Below are 16,353 nucleotides of genomic sequence, written 5' to 3'. Positions count from 1 at the left end.
AAATAGTAGTGATAGAATGTGATAGGAAATGAGGAAGTACGGAGATAACTTGAAGAGATCTGATTACTTTGAATAACAGAAAGTAAATGAATAAATGAAAGAAAGACGTAATGATGAAAAAAAAAAGTGTTACCAGCAAAAAAGATCAGGAAAACATTATTATCGTAACCAAATAAAGAATAAAAAAAGAAAAGTGGGAAACAAAATAAACTTATAAAAAAAACGTAAAAGGAAAAATAAACTAATAAACTAACAACAAATAAGGAGAGATAGAGAGAGAGAGAGAGAGAGAGAGAGAGAGAGAGAGAGAGAGAGAGAGAGAGAGAGAGAAAAAAAAAAAATAAGTGAATATGAAAGACAAACAAAATAAACTTATATAAAAAAAAAACGTAGAAGGAATAAAATAAACAAAAATATAAGTAACAACAAATAAGGAGACAAAAAAAAAAGAAAAGAAAAAAAAATAAGAGGTAAATATGAAAGACGTATCTACAAAAAAGGGAAAAAAAAAAAAGAAAAAGAAGGAAGACATAATTATAGTGTTAGTGAGACCAATCAACCAGTTAAGATCTCCTCATTGCCTTACCAGTCCCTCAGGCTTGGTGGGATGTCCTGTTGTTGTTGTTGTTGTTGTTGTTGTTGTTGTTGTTGTTGTCCATCCTGTCCTTGGTGGCCTTGTTCTTCCTGGGACGGGCTGTGGTCTTGTTGTTGTTGTTGTTGTTGTTGTTGTTGTTGTTGTTGTGGCTCTTGTTGTTGTTGTTGTTGTTGTTGTTGTTGTTGTGGCTCTTGTTGTTCATGTTGTTGTTGTTGTTGTTCTTGTTGCTGTTGTTGTCCATGCTGTGCTTCCTGTCCTTGTCCATCCTGTGCTCCTTGTCCTTGTCCATCCTGTGTTATCTGTCCTTGTCCATCCTGTGCTACCTGTTCTTGTCGATCCTGTGCTGCCTGTCCTTGTCCATCCTGTGCTACCTGTTCTTGTCGATCCTGTGCTGCCTGTCCTTGTCCATCCTGTGCTGCCTGTCCTTGTCCATCCTGTGTTACCTGTCCTTGTCCATCCTGTGCTACCTGTCCTTGTCCATCCTGTGCTCCTTGTCCTTGTCCATCCTGTCCTCCATGTCCTTGTCCATCCTGTGTTGCTTGTCCTTGTTCATCCTGTGCTACATCTCCTTGTCCATCCTGTGTTGCTTGTCGGTGTTCCTCCTGGGCGGCAGCGGGGACCAACAGGAGGCAGAGCAAGGGAAGCAGAACAGCGAGTGACGTCATGAGGGTGGAAGGCTGTTGTCTCACCTGTGATTGGGAGATTAGGGATTGGTAGTGCCTTGTTAGGGATGCGTGTGCTATTAGTGGTAAACAGCAAGTGAATTAGGGAGGTAAATAAAGATGTTGTCTCTCTCTCTCTCTCTCTCTCTCTCTCTCTCTCTCTCTCTCTCTCTCTCTCTCTCTCTCTCTCTCTCTCTCTCTCTCTCTCTCAGTATTTTCTTTTCTTTCGTTCCTTTTTTTATTTATTTGTTAATTTTTTCTTCTTTGTTTACTTATTCTCTCTCTCTCTCTCTCTCTCTCTCTCTCTCTCTCTCTCTCTCTCTCTCTCTCTCTCTCTCTCTCTCTCTCTCTCTCTCTCTCACCTATCTACCATTGTTTTTTCTTCTTTCGTTCTTTCTTTATTTATTTATTCATTTTTTTCGTTGGTCAGTTAGCCAGTCAGTCAGTCAGTCAGTTGGTAAGTCAGCTAGTCAGTCAGTTGGTCAGTTAGCCAGTCAGTCAGCCATTAAAACACACGATCAGCCAGCTAGTCATCCAGTCATCAAGTCAGCTCAGTCAGGCATCCAGTCAACCAGTCAATCAGTCAGTCAACCAGTCAACCAGTCAATCAGTAAGTCAGCCAGTCAATCAATCAGTCACTCAATCAATTAGTCAGCCAACCAGCCAGTCAGTCAGTCAATCAGCCAGTTAATCAGTTAATCAGTCAGTCAGCCAGTCAATCAATCAGTCAGTCTATCAGTCAGCCGGTCAATCAGTCAATCAGCCAATCAGTCAGTCAATCAGTCAGTCATCCAGTTAGTCATCCAGTCAATCAGTCAGCCAGTCAGTCACACAATCAGTCAGGCATTCTTCTCCGTCAGTCATACAATTAGTCACTTTTTTTCCTTTTTTTTTCAGCCAGTCGCCATACTAGCAGAGGTCTTTAACCCTTAGCATCTCCCTTCCCTTCCCTTCCCTCCCTTTCTCTCCCATTCCCCTCCCCTCTCCCCCTCAATCAATGGTAGAGTACAGACATTCATTCCCATATATGTGTCTTCCTTTATTTCATTTATTTCCTATCAAGTTGTTTATCTGTTTATTGCTGTTGACTTGTTTCGTTTTTACTTTTATTTGTATCTATTTTTCCATACGTAGATAAGGTCATTAGTAAGGGTTAGGAGTCTCTGAGGCACGTACTGAAGTGTTCTAAGGGATAAAACAATGATAAGACAATATTAGTGATCTGATAGAGGTGCTGAAGTGTCCTGTGGAATTTTCTATGATGCAAGAAGGGTAAGTGGCCAAAAAGAAATAAAAGCCCACTTGGAATGCCAGTTTCCTTAAAGATTAAAAGGGAATTAGCCAAAAACCGGGGACAAATGTCTTGAAACTTCCTTATTAAAAGAAGTCAAGTCGTAGGAAGATGGAAATACACAAGCAGGCAAGGAGTTCCAGAGTTGCCCAGAGAAAGGTATTAATGATTGAGAATACTGATTAACTCTTGCATTAGAAAACAAGGCAGTGCTAAGATTTAACCCCTTCAATACTGGGACACATTATTACCTTTAGATTTGTGTACGATTTGACCATTTTATTGACATTAGGAAGGGTCTATGGAGGTCAGAAGATTAATGGCTATAGTATTCACCAATTCAATCTCCACATGAGTTTCTGAAGCTGTATAAAATCAAATAGCAAGCAGGTATTGGAGTGTTCTAAGGGATAAAATGATGGTGATGTGCAATGATAAGACAATATTACTGATCTGAAGGCGGGTATTGAAGTTTCCCACGGTATTTAACAAGACTCTGCTAAGATTTAAGGGTTAGTATAGGGCAGGACAGTCTTATGCCCCCAGGGTGGTACTACAGTGTTCTAAGGGATGCAACAAGGGTGATGAATACTGATAAGATTTAAGGGTTAGTCAGTGTAGGACAATATTGACTCCTTCAGTGCCATGACGTGTTTTCTTATTCATTCCGCTTACTACTTGATGATTTTTACAGTTTCAGAAACTTATGGGCGGGATTAAAATAGTGAAGACTGTGGCCATTGTTCTTCTGACCTACATAGACCTTTCCTAATGTAAATAAAATGGTCTAATCGTACATAAATTTCAAGGTAAAAATGTCACCCAGTATTAAAGGGGTTAAGTGTCTCAGGGAGGGAGGTTTTGAAGTGTCCTAAGGAATATAACAAGGGCGTCCACACAAGACCATTGAAGTAACCAGGCTGAGACAAGACCTTGTATTCTCAAACACTTCTGCGCTTCACCTCCACTATTATATAAATTTACACGAGTTTTCTAAGGTGTTTTCTCAGTTGTAGAGACAGAATGACATGATTTCTACATTATCAACAGCAAAAACACTCTAGAAAACCCCGCTAATCATCTCTGTGACCTTGGAAAATAGCTGTGGTGCGAGAGAAGAGCGTTTTTAAGGAAGTTTTTACGATTTTTGAGGCAGAGTGACAAGATTTTTACATTATCAAAAGGAGAAACACTCTAGAAAACCCCGCTAATCATCTCTGTGGCCTTGGAAAATAGCTGTGGTGAGAGAGAAGAGCGTTTCTGGATACAAGTGGTGGGTTCGGGCTTAATAAGTGTGATTTGAAGGAAGAACACGGGGAAGGTATTGGTTCTGAAATGAGTGCTGTTGTAAATAGATGGAATGAACTCAGTAGTCAGGTCGTGTGTGGCGAGACGATAGAGAGCTTTAGAGGAAGATTGGATGCACTTATGAATGGAATGTGAAGTGGAAATAAAGAAGCATGTGTTTTTTTTCTCCTTTTTTTTAATATGAGCTTCGTGTGTGTGTGTGTGTGTGTGTGTGTGTGTGTGTGTGTGTGTGTGTGTGTGTGTGTGTGTGTGTGTGTGTGTGTGTGTGTGTTTATGCAAGAGGAAGACCTACTAAGAGCAACAAAACATTAAAAAGAAAACTCTCTGAAACTGCAGGTGTGTGTGTGTGTGTGTGTGTGTGTGTGTGTGTGTGTGTGTGTGTGTGTGTGTGTGTGTGTGTGTGTGTGTGTGTGTGTGTGTGTGTGTGCTTTGAACAGACTCCACTGAATTCATTTATTTTGTCATTATTGTGATTATTTTCTTTTATTTTGATAGTTTTGATAACGTTTATTTAATTCGTGATATTTTAGCAAGACTTTTACGTCATCTGTGAAAAACACGAGGAGAAAAAAGAGAAAAAGAAAAGAAAATTAATGATAATGTGTTCATTCTCGTGTGTTGTTTTATGAGAGAATAAAGTGTTCCCATGTCACTGAATCTCTCACTGTTTCACTTCACCTCACTCTACATAACACACTCACCTCGCAAGCCAACACAACGCTTCAAAAGATACACACAAGCTTCACTCACTCACCGCTTCACACTAACCCTCTCATTCCGCATCACTCATCTCACCACAACATTAGAAAAAAAAAAAATAGAAACGTAAATGAAAAAAAAAAAGCTTCAAAATACAAGACCTTCATTGCTTCACTTCACTTCACCGCTTCACTTCACTTAGAATCACCACCACCACCACCACCACGAGTCCACCACCACTCACTTCCACATCACCACCACAGATAGACCCCACCGAGTTACAGCTGTCCTTGCCACCACCACCACCACCAACACCACCACCACCACCGCAGTCTTGTTCCACTTTCATTCCAACAGGTGTGTCCACAAGTGTGCTGGGGGGATTGGGGGCAAGTATAGGGGGAAGAGGAGCGGTGTGGGTGGTTGGGGGGGTAGGGGGCAGGTGTGGAGGTATGCACACTTGCGGGTTGGAGTGTATAAGTATCAATTAAGCATCGTCTTGATGCTTATTAAGAAGTTATTCAGGGAGGAGGAGGAGGAGGAGGAGGAGGAGGAGGAGCAGCAGCAGACATGAAGAGAAGGAAGAGGAAGAGACACGAGTAGGAGGAGGAGGAGCAGGAGGAGGAGGAAAGGGAGAAGGGAGAAGACACGAGTAGGAGGAAGAGGAAGAGACGAGTAAGAGAAGAAGGAGAAGGAGGAGGAGGAGGAGGAGGAGGAGGAGGAGGAGGAGGAGGAGGAGAAGGCACGAGTAGAAGGAAGAGGAAGATACGAGTAGTAGTAGTAATAGAGGGAGGAGGAGGAGGAGGAGGAGGAGGAGGAGGAGGAGGAGGAGGAGGAGGAGGAGGAGGAGAAGGAAGGAGACACGAGTAGGAGGAAGAGGAAGAGACGAGTAAGAGAAGAAGGAGAAGGAGGAGGAGGAGGAGGAGGAGGAGGAGGAGGAGGAGGAGGAGGAGGAGGAGGAAGAGGAATATAAACAAAGAGGTGAGAGAGAGAGGAAGGGGAGGAATAGAAATAGATACGGATAGGAGGAGGAGGAAGAAGAAGAAAAAGAGGAGAAGAAGGAAGAGAGGGAGGAGGAAGAGGAGGAGGAGGAGAGTAAAGACCGAGATCATTTTCATTAACAAGTCCAGCCATGAACAGACGAACGAATGAACACACACACACACACACACACACACACACACACACACACACACACACACACACACACACACGAGAGAGAGAGAGAGAGAGAGAGAGAGAGAGAGAGAGAGAGAGAGAGAGAGAGAGAGAGAGAGAGAGAGAGAGAGAATCATAGACAATATTAGAAACAGACAGAATAAAAATAAATAAATACATAATGAAAGGGAACAACAAACGCAAAGAAATAGTGACAGACAGACAGACAGACAGACACAAATACAGACAGACTTGTATTTAGCTAACAGGATGAACGAGAGAGAGAGAGAGAGAGAGAGAGAGAGAGAGAGAGAGAGAGAGAGAGAGAGAGAGACAAATACAGACAGACTTGTATTTAGCTAACAGGATGAGAGAGAGAGAGAGAGAGAGAGAGAGAGAGAGAGAGAGAGAGAGAGAGAGCGCCCCATTTGTCACGCCTCGATCAAATAATGGGAAGTAATGTGCTTTTTGGAAGACTATTAAGTGATTATTTATTGTTTCTCTCTCTCTCTCTCTCTCTCTCTCTCTCTCTCTCTCTCTCTCTCTTTCTTTAATCTAGTCGTTTTCTTTAGTAGTGGTAGTAGTAGTAGTAGTAGTAGTAGTAGTAGTAGTAGTAGTAAATGTAGTAGTAATGGTGGTGGTGATGATGGTGGTGGTGATGGTTGTGATGGTAGTAGTAGTTGCAGTAGTAGTAGTGGTAGTAGGAGTGATAGTAGTGGCGGTGGTGGTGGTGGTGGTGGTGGTAGTAGTGGTGATGGTGGCAGTAGCAGTAGTAGTAGTAGTAGTAGTAGTGGTGGTGGTGGTGGTGGTGGTGGTGGTGGTAGTTCATAATACAAATTTCTTTATCACATTCTTCATTTCTTTCCTTCAGTTCCTCTATTGTTCTCCTTTCTATTCTCGCTTCTTCCTTTTTCTCTTTATTTTCATTATTTTTTTCTCTCCCTCTACTATTCATGTTCTCCATTCTCTCTCTCTCTCTCTCTCTCTCTCTCTCTCTCTCTCTCTCTCTCTCTCTCTCTCTCTCTCTCCCCTATGGTCTTTAAACGCAATTACGAAGTGACAACAATAACAGTCGTAACAATCCAATCTCTCTCTCTCTCTCTCTCTCTCTCTCTCTCTCTCTCTCAGTGGTGCATTTGGCGCAGTCTTTTATTTAATTATTCATATTTCTTTTTCTTATTCATTGTTTGCTTTAATTGTATTTATTTATTTCATTCCTTTTCCATTCATGCGGCTATTTGTTTCATTTATTTTCTTTCTTCATTAAGACTCTTATGATTTGATACTTCATTTAACAGCTTAATTCAGAACTGGGACGCATTATTACCTTGAGATTTGTGTACGATTTGACCATTTTATTGACATTAGGAAGGATTTATGGATATCAGAAGATTAATGGTCAGATTCTTCACTAACTTAATCCCTTACATGATTTTCTGAAGCTGTATAAAGTCACCAAATAGCAAGCAGAATGAATATAGAAACACGTCATGGTACTGAAGGAGTAAAGAGAGAGGTTTTAAGACATTTATCCTTTTGTTTTTGTTAACTCTTTTGGAATTGCAAGGGGACTGGCAACTTAATGAGCCTTTTTCCGTTTCATATTGTTTTTTAGCCAGCTTTCCTGTCTTAAATAAAAATAAATGAATAAATAGAGCTGCTGAGAGAAGAAAGTTATAGTGTACCTTTTATATTTATCATTTTCTTCAATGTAAGGAAGAAAAGTGAAATATTTATGGGTGACTAAGGAATGTTTTCTAAACGCACTATTGATTTTGAGGCGCTGGTAGGAGAGTCCACCACTTGTTCTAATATAAGCCATCTTTGTGTTGGGAAAAGGAAATCTATACAAAGTGTCATTTACCTTTATTTTTATTCAATTAAAGCTAAATAATTGTTTGGTGAAGTCTATGAAAACTAAAGAACTCGAAACAATATATCAATTAAGTTTCTATTTAGCTTGCCGTTGAACAGACTCATGGATTACTTAATGCTTTATTACAACATCAAACATCTGAATATTAATCTAACACCCTTTAACGGACCTAATGGACCTAGCAATACCTTTGTCCCAAGTAACCCCTAAGAAAACTGTGAAATCTTTATAGTAGCCTACTCTGTGAATCAATGACTGAAGGTAGCTGTTGTTTGTCTGTATTGATAGAAAATATTGCTGAATAGTTCAATACCGGGACACACTTTTACCTTGAGATTTGTGAACGATTAGACCACTTTATTGACATTAGGAAGGGCCTATATGAAGGTCAGAAGATTGATGGCCACTGTTTTCACTATTTTAACCCCCCACATAAATTTTTGAAGTCGTATAAAATCACCAAATAGTAAGCAGAATGAATATGGAAACGCCTCATGGTACTGAAGGGGTTAAACCATTCTAGCTTGAGTGTAACTTGCTCAATGAATACCTAAACTTTGTCCTGGGTAGCCCCTAGAACTGTCCGAGGCTAGACTGCACAAGCTGACAACCAAAACACACCACACAGACTCAGACTAAGGCTTGGAAGGGCAAAACGAGACGTCACCACCACATACTACATAAACCACCACAACACCACACAACATCATCACAACTCAGACTGAAGTGAGGACAATTACAACACAAAACAACATTTTTGAAACACATAACTGCACACACTGAGAGATGACCAGCACTCTCTTCACGTATAGACGGTTCAAGTGGTGACAGAAGTAAGTGATTGGAGTGAAATATGTGGCAGTGAGAAGTCTGGATGGGCTGAGAAGAGGGCGTGAGGGAGGAGGAGCTGGTGGTGGTGGTGGTGGTGGATTGAAGCAACAGAGAGGGTGAGTTGTAATTGTTCTGTATTCAATCGTGTTTCATTTATTATTGATCACTTTTGCCAGAGAGAGAGAGAGAGAGAGAGAGAGTGTGTGTGTGTGTGTGTGTGTGTGTGTGTGTTAAATTGCAGATAAATATCCAAGAAAAATGAGGAAAAAAAGACAAATTAATAAATACAAGAGAAAAATAACACATTCTGACGTGATAAAATGCTAATACCCATAAAAAAGCTAAATAAATAATAAAATAACTAGATACAAAACAAGAAAACTCAAATATAACCAGAAATAAATAATAAAACAACAAAATCTAGTAAAATCAAACCAAAGAACTAGAAAATACAAATTAATTCACAAAAGAAATGCGAAAAACACCACAATGGGCCCTGGAATTAACTGTGGTGTGGCGGGTTGGTTACTGAGGCGGGCAAGGCAAGGCAGGGCAAAACAAGGCGGCGCGGGGTAGCAAACTGTGTCCATTTACTCCATTACTCCCTGAAGCATGACTCTACCCAATGGCGACGGCAGCTCACTCATGGAAGACTCTGGAGACGAATTAGTGAGTGTGTGAGAGGGAATAGTGTGTGTGTAGTGGTGGAGGAGGGAGGAAAGCATTGGCGGGGTGGCTTAGTGTTTGTGTGTGTGTGTGTATGTGTTTACCTTGTGGTTTACGGGAGGGGAGTAAACTCATGGTGTCCCGTCTCTATCTTTTATCAAATTTCTCCTTAAAAGTATGCATGCACAGTCCCAGCCATTAACAACCTCCTCATCAAGTTTATTTCAATTGTTCACAACTCGATGAGGGAAACTATACTTCGTGTGTGTGTGTGTGTGTGTGACAGGTTTCGAGCGGGTTTCATAGTGACCTGTCTTCATATCTACATTTATCCAACTTTTCCTTTCATTTGTGCACACTTTCTGGTATTACTATCTCTTCATTTAATCCTTGCCAGATGTCCACTGTCCTAATGTGTGTGTGTGTGTGTGCCGCTAAGTTTCTGAGTGAGGAGTGAAGATAGGAAGGGAATATAATGTCCTTTTCCTTGTGTTTTTATCCCTTTTTTGGGGAATTATTGGAGTTTCAGCCAATACACCACACATAACTATACACAATCTCATGGTCTACATCACACTTCCATGAACATTTCTAACCCCATTTTACCCTATCGGAAATTAGTAATAAGGTTAGATTAGGTAAAGCTAGGTTAGGTTTCCCAGAAGGTCTCCAAACTTATTAGACATAGGGAAAAAGAAATATAAGATAGGGTATATTGGTTGAAACTGCAAATGTACCTTTTTGGTTTGTTAAGTTATTCCTGACTATACAAATTGAACTACCAATAAGTTAGGTAAAGGCAGGGAATGTGATGGAGTTATGAAGGTAGGGAGGGAATTTTGAGGTCTTTTTCTGTGTTTTTATCTTTATTTGGTCCGAAGTTATCCCTGATTGTACAGATTTTACCAGTGTACCTTCCAGTCTTGGTCTCGGTGCTGTCCAAATATAGACATCCCTCCAGCTGTTCTTGTTTCCCGGCTCTCCATTTCAAGCTCTTTCATTCACCTGACGGGATGTGGGAATGAAAAAACGATGACCTAAACTAACCCACCCTTAACTTTAACCTAATCTAACCTAACCCACCCCAAATTTTAATCCAACCTTACCTAACCCAGCCCTAACTGTAATCTAACCTAACCTAAACTAGCCCCTAACTTTAACCTTACCTAACCTAAACCATTCCTAACTTTAACCTAACCTAACCTAACCCAGTCTCAACTTTAATCTAACCTAACCTAACCCAGCCCCTAACTTTAACCCAACCTTACCTAACCCAGTCTTAACTTTAACCCAACCTAACCTAACCTAACCTGACCTAACCCACCTCTAACTTTAACCTAACCAAAACTAACTTACTCTTAACTTTAACCTAACCTAATCTAGCTGCCATAACCTAACCACACTATTGGTCAGAAGGGATTTTGTACAGGACATATCAGCGGTGCGTGTCACTTCAACTAGGTCAGGTTAGGTTAGGTTAGGTTAAAAAGGGTTGGATTAGTTAAGATTAAAAATAGGGTTAGGTTAGGTTGAAGTTAGGGTTGAGTTGAAGTTAGGTTAGTTTTGGTTGAAGTTCAGGTTAGGTTAGGTTGAAGTTAGTTAGGTTAAAGTTGGGTGAGTTTAGGTTTAAGTTAGTGTTAGGTTAGGTTGAAGTTAGGGTTTGTTTGTTTTCGTTATCACCTTTTCATTTGCATGTTTCGTCAGGTAAGTGAGAGTTGCAAAGAAGCTGAGAAACAAAGCAAGCTGGAGAGAGACGTCTATATTAGATCAAATGCCCTCCTGTCACTTCCCACTGTCACCCTACTCACATTCTTCCCCGCCTGTCATCCCCTGATGTCCCTTTGCCTCCCAGGACGACACCTCCAGCGTTGGCAGTGGCTCCAACGCAGACAACTCCCGCAGTGGCACCCCGACCCTGCGCAGGAAGGGGAGGAAGAACCGCGGCCGCAAGAAGGTTCCTCCGCCCCTCAGGATGGGCTACAAGTTTGGGTGTGTTGCCAGTGACAGTGACAGTGCTACAGTCAGTCTACTCGAAAGTGGATCCTGGGATTTTATGTATTTGTTTATTTTTTTATTATTTATTTATTTATTGTATTTTTTTTTTTTATTTATTTATTTATTTATTTATTTTTTTTTTTTTTTTTGCACGGTAAGGACCCAAATCCAAGGCCGTCTCTCACTGGACGCCGGAACATGACACGGCTAAACCCATTACACCACTCAACCCCTTCCCCTTGTGTGTGTCAGTGGTATCTTAGGGTGTATGTGTGTATGTATTTACCTAGTTGTATTGTACAGGGTTCGAGTGGGGCTCATAGTGTCCTGTCTCCATATCTCCATTTATCTAGTTTTTCTTTAAAGTTATGCACACTATGTGCTGTGACAGTTCCATTATCCAGTGCATTCCATTTTTCCACTGTTCTCTGTGTGTGTGTGTGTGTGTGTGTGTGTGTCAGATCTTGAGGCAAAACTGTGATCTGTCCTTGTGATAAGTGTGTGGATCAACAGAAAACGTCCATTTCACATCAAATCAGTTACATCATCAATAAGCTACAATATATTTTGAACCCAGGAGCCATTTTAGAGTAGACAGACTATAGTGCTTGTGTTTGTGCCCGTGTTTGTGCTTGTGGTGGTGGTAGTGCCTCTGCAAACCTCACTACGGCTTTCTTTGTTTGGTTTCTGGTTTTCTTGATTGTTCTTTACAGTTTTAGCTTATGTTTTTTCAAGTTAGGATTAAGAAACATGGATTGCTTTCTTTGCATAGTTTTTGGTTTTCTGGGTTTCTTGTTTCTGTTTTAGCTGATGTATTTCAAGTTGAGATTAAGAAGGATAAAGAGCAGGGTTATTGTTGTTGATGGAGCATGCAAGGTGTCTGCAGGTAAACGATAACATTGCCAAACCTGGAGTGTTGAGTCTAGGAAGTGTGGCATGTGACTGGCACTGACATACTCTATGACACCCACAGAGTGCAAGGTATACTAACCCTTGTGGAAAGATAATTAAAGATCTGCTTGTGATAATTGCCTACAGGAATTTGCAACTCATTTATTATGAAAATTCATGGAAACATCAACATTTTGGTTTAAAAATGAAACTTTACCTGCCGGACGCTTCTTGTATGTGAATAGATTCTGTGATAGAATGACTAATCAAAATCTCCTTAGCCCCCTTTTTTATTTTTTCCGATTTATTTTCTTGATTTATTTCTTTTTCTCTTTAGTATGTATATGTTTTGCCTGATTTGTTTTACCTGATGTCTGGAAGTGTGTGTGTATCCTGTGAGTTGAGAGACATCTTTCCTGGTCAGGGAAGTGACTAGTGGTTGACAAACAAATGAGTAGAGTGTGTAATTAGATCCATTGTGGCCCTCGGCAGGTGCTACTTGAAGGAAGACCACGGCCAGCCCATCTTTGGTGCTCAGTTCAACCAGCACCTGCGAGATGGCCAGCCCCTCGTGTTTGCCACAGCCGGCAACAACAGAGTGTCAGTGTACCAGTGTATGGAAGACGGCTCCATCAAGCTGCTCCAGTGCTACAGTGACCCCGATGTACGTATGTATGTAGGTGCTGGCATGCTCGCCACTCTTCCATTGTGTTCGCCAGTGCCAGCGTCTCTGTTAATCTTGAGTCACCTCACCTGAGACTCTACTCCTGCTAGAGGTGCAGGTGTGGGCAGACATATTCTTTTTATGTTCCTATCAGGTGTAAGTTTTTTAATCTGTGTTTCTGCTAAGGCTTCGTATTTCTCTCTCTCTCTCTCTCTCTCTCTCTCTCTCTCTCTCTCTCTCTCTCTCTCTCTCTCTCTCTCTCCTCTCCTCTCCTCTCCTCTCCTGTCTCTCACTTCCCTCTCTTCTACCATTGTGTCTGCCAGCCTCCTCACCTTGGTTCTGTCTTGCCTTCACAGCCAGAGGAGAACTTCTACACAGTGGCGTGGAGCTACGACACAGAGACTGGCCGCCCCATCCTGGCTGCTGCCGGGTCTCGGGGTGTCATCCGCATCTTCTCCCTGGCCACCATGCAGTCCATCAAGCACTTCATTGGTGTGTGTGTGTGTGTGTGTGGTGGTTGGAAATTCATGTGTTCAGATGCCAGTTAATTTGTTACACTTTTTGCTGATTGGTTACATTTCTTTTGTATTGCATTTTTTTGGGATGATTTGAGTAGTTTTGTTGTTGCGCTCAGTGTTATTTGGACAGTTGACTACCATGTGCTTTAATTTTGTGTTATTTTAGTGTGTTATTCTCTTGTACTGTTTTGTTGCTTGTGTGTTTTGCAGTGTGTGATCCGCCATTTTGTCAGTGCCTTAGTGTCTTGCTTGGTGCCCGGGTTGTAGCAGTGTGGGCAGTGAGTGCAAGGCTGTCCTGCTGAGCTGGTGAATGATGTGTGCAGTGTGGGTGTGTGGAGGTTTGTCAGAGCCGGCCTGTGTGGGCATGTTGGCCTGCTCTAGAGGCACTGTGGATTGATGCACTTAATATGAGCGCAGTATTTCTCATCCTGTGCAGGTCATGGGAACGCCATCAATGAACTGAAGTTCCACCCACGGGACCCCAACCTGCTGCTCTCCGTCAGCAAGGACCATGCCCTGCGCATGTGGAACATCCGCACGGACATCCTGGTGGCCACCTTTGGCGGCGTGGAGGCACACAGGGATGAGGTGCTCAGTGCCGTGAGTGTCTCCTGCACTGTAGTAGTCTGTACCATTGGTGAGGTGACACTCAACACTGCCCCTCCCATCCTCTCTCTGGGCTGCCTTGGTCCAGGACACACACACATACACACACACTTGCTCCCTCACCTCTGTACCTTTGTGGTGCACTTCATGCCTCACCTTTGTGTCTTTGTGGTGTACTTGATGCCTCGTCTTTGTGGGGCACTTCATGCCTCACCTTTGTGTCTTTGTGGGGCACTTCATGCCTCACCTTTGTGTCTTTGTGGGGCACTTCATGCCTCACCTCTGTGCCAATCTTTAAGAGTGGGCTCTCCCCGGCAGGACATTGAGGTGGAGGGGACGTGCATTGTGTCGTGTGGGATGGACCACTCACTCAAGATCTGGAAGCTCACCACGGACCTCATGCTGTCCACCATCAACCAGTCGTACACCTTCAACCCGAGCCGCTCCGTCCTGCCATTCCCAACCATCCAGCAGAACTTCCCGGACTTCTCCACTCGGGACATCCACCGCAACTATGTGGACTGTGTGCGTTGGCTGGGACGCTTCATCCTCTCCAAGGTGAGGCACAGCTTTATAAATTACATGGCACTTTCACTGGTGCTTATCATTTATTCATTTATTCATTCATTCATTTATATATTCCTTCGTTTTTAGTAGAAAGTATTGTGAGGGTGGTGTGGTCTGAGGGGTGGAGTAGGCATAGTAGGAGTAGTAGATTAGGAAACAGTGTCACTATTAATGGTACGGGTAATTAGGGGTGTTTCACTGTTTGATCTGCTGCAGTCTCTGACGAGACAGCCAGACGTTACCCTATGGGACAAGCTCAGAGCTCATTATTTCCGATCTTCGGATAGGCCTGAGACCAGACACACACCACACACCGGGACAACAAAGTCACAACTCCTCAATTTACATCCCGTACCTACTCACTTCTAGGTGAACAGGGGCTACACGTGTTTCACTGTTTGATCTGCTGCAGTCTCTGACGAGACAGCCAGACATTACCCTACGGAACGATCTCAGAGCTCATTATTTCCAATCTTCGGATAGGCCTGAGACCAGGCACACAACACACACCAGGACAACAAGGTCACAACTCCTCGATTTACATCCCGTACCTACTCACTGCTAGGTGAACAGGGGCTTCACGTAAAAGGAGACACACCCAAATATCTCCACTCGGCCAGGGAATCGAACCCCAGTCCTCTGGCTTGTGAAGCCAGCGCTCTAACCACTGAGCTACCGGGCACGTGTGTGTGTGTGTGTTGTGCTTTATCTAGACCCCAGCCACCTTGTGTGAGATAGAGAGCCTGGTACTATATAGATACATGTGTAGATTAATTATTGTGTTTCCTCACTAAGTTGTGTTTGCGCAGAGTTGTGAGAACACCATTGTGTGCTGGAAACCTGGCCTGCTCAACCAGACCGAGCTGAAGCACAATGACACCAACGTCACCATCATCCACAAGTTTGACTACAAGGAGTGTGAGATCTGGTTCATGAGGTTTGCCCTCGACTACTGGCAGAAGGTAAGGAAACACACCTCACTTTGTCTCACTGTCAGTCCCTCTTGCAGCTTCCCTCCTTTGCTTATGTTCTCTCTCTCTCTCTCTCTCTCTCTCTCTCTCTCTCTCTCTCTCTCTCTCTCTCTCTCTCTCTCTCTCTCTCTCTCTCTCTCTCTCTCTCTCTCTCTAAGATTGCTAAATACAATGAAATTGATAATGAAAATGTAATTAGGTGTAGAGAATGACAAAGGATGAAGTGAAGTTAGATAAGTGAAGGAGAGTTTGAAACAAGACAAATGAAGGGAGAGGAGTGGACAAAGTGAATAATGGACAACCTTTGGGCAGGTTAGCAGTAGTTGCCACAGTTAGTGAGTTAGTTTTATGTGTTTTAGTTTGTTATTCTGATTTCACTTTCATAAATATTTCAGTGCTGGCATGGATGGGGAGTGTGTCTTGCCAATTAGGGTTTGTTGTTCTGATTAGATTTTTATTTAAATTCTATTATTTGCATGAGTGTGGAGCTCATTAAGCTAGATTTGGTTTGTTATTCTGTTTAAATATTTATTACAGTTTTGATGCATTGCTGTTGTACCATTGTTCTTGCTCACTGGAAATGTTCTCTGCTTAATGCCTACTTATATGCAAAGTTTCAACACTTTCATCACAATACTTTCAGTAGTGTCTGAAGGTGTTACACACACACACACACACACACACACACACACACACACACATGCTCGGTAGCTCAGTGGTTAGAGCGCTGGCTTCACAAGCCAGAGGATCGGGGTTCAATTCCCCGGCCGGGTGGAGATATTTGGGTGTGTCTCCTTTCACGTGTAGCCCCTGTTCACCTAGCAGTGAGTAGGTACGGGATGTAAATCGAGGAGTTGTGACCTTGTTGTCCCGGTGTGTGGTGTGTGCCTGGTCTCAGGCCTATCCAAAGATCGGAAATAATGAGCTCTGAGCTCGTTCCGTAGGGCAACGTCTGGCTGTCTCGTCAGAGACTGCAGCAGATCAAACAGTGAAACACACACACACACGGCCCGGTAACTCAGTGGTTAGAGCGCTGGCTTCACAAACCAGAGGAC

The 16,353-nt window shown here is 42.6% G+C and overlaps 2 protein-coding genes across 5 annotated transcripts in view; one reads left to right on the top strand and one right to left on the bottom strand.

Moving 5' to 3' along the window:
* Positions 1 to 4,904, bottom strand: part of LOC123507634 (general transcriptional corepressor trfA-like) — an 8,682-nt gene extending 3,778 nt beyond the window's left edge. Inside the window, exons 1-2 of one of the 2 annotated variants that reach the window (XM_045260667.1) lie at positions 4,800 to 4,904; positions 587 to 1,284 (exon numbers count right to left, since the gene is read on the bottom strand). In XM_045260667.1, the coding sequence (XP_045116602.1) occupies positions 587 to 1,284; positions 4,800 to 4,904 (803 nt within the window). The other variant, XM_045260668.1, reaches the window with a different exon arrangement.
* LOC123507632 (polycomb protein EED-like) overlaps positions 4,777 to 16,353 on the top strand; it is a 12,565-nt gene continuing 988 nt past the window's right edge. The window contains exons 1-7 of one of the 3 annotated variants that reach the window (XM_045260665.1): positions 4,777 to 4,912; positions 10,939 to 11,075; positions 12,465 to 12,636; positions 12,993 to 13,128; positions 13,591 to 13,754; positions 14,079 to 14,318; positions 15,137 to 15,289. In XM_045260665.1, coding sequence (XP_045116600.1) covers positions 11,059 to 11,075; positions 12,465 to 12,636; positions 12,993 to 13,128; positions 13,591 to 13,754; positions 14,079 to 14,318; positions 15,137 to 15,289 — 882 coding nt within the window. In that variant the 5' untranslated portion in view covers positions 4,777 to 4,912; positions 10,939 to 11,058. Of the gene's footprint in view, positions 4,913 to 8,169; positions 8,537 to 8,931; positions 9,090 to 10,938; positions 11,076 to 12,464; positions 12,637 to 12,992; positions 13,129 to 13,590; positions 13,755 to 14,078; positions 14,319 to 15,136; positions 15,290 to 16,353 lie in introns of those variants that run through there. The other 2 variants (XM_045260664.1, XM_045260663.1) reach the window with 2 other exon arrangements.

The sequence above is a fragment of the Portunus trituberculatus genome, chromosome 23 (assembly GCF_017591435.1).
Source record: "Portunus trituberculatus isolate SZX2019 chromosome 23, ASM1759143v1, whole genome shotgun sequence".
Classification (NCBI taxonomy): Eukaryota; Metazoa; Arthropoda; class Malacostraca; order Decapoda; family Portunidae; genus Portunus; species Portunus trituberculatus.
Note: the sequence above shows the minus strand (reverse complement) of the source record. Positions and strands in the feature narration are given on the sequence as shown.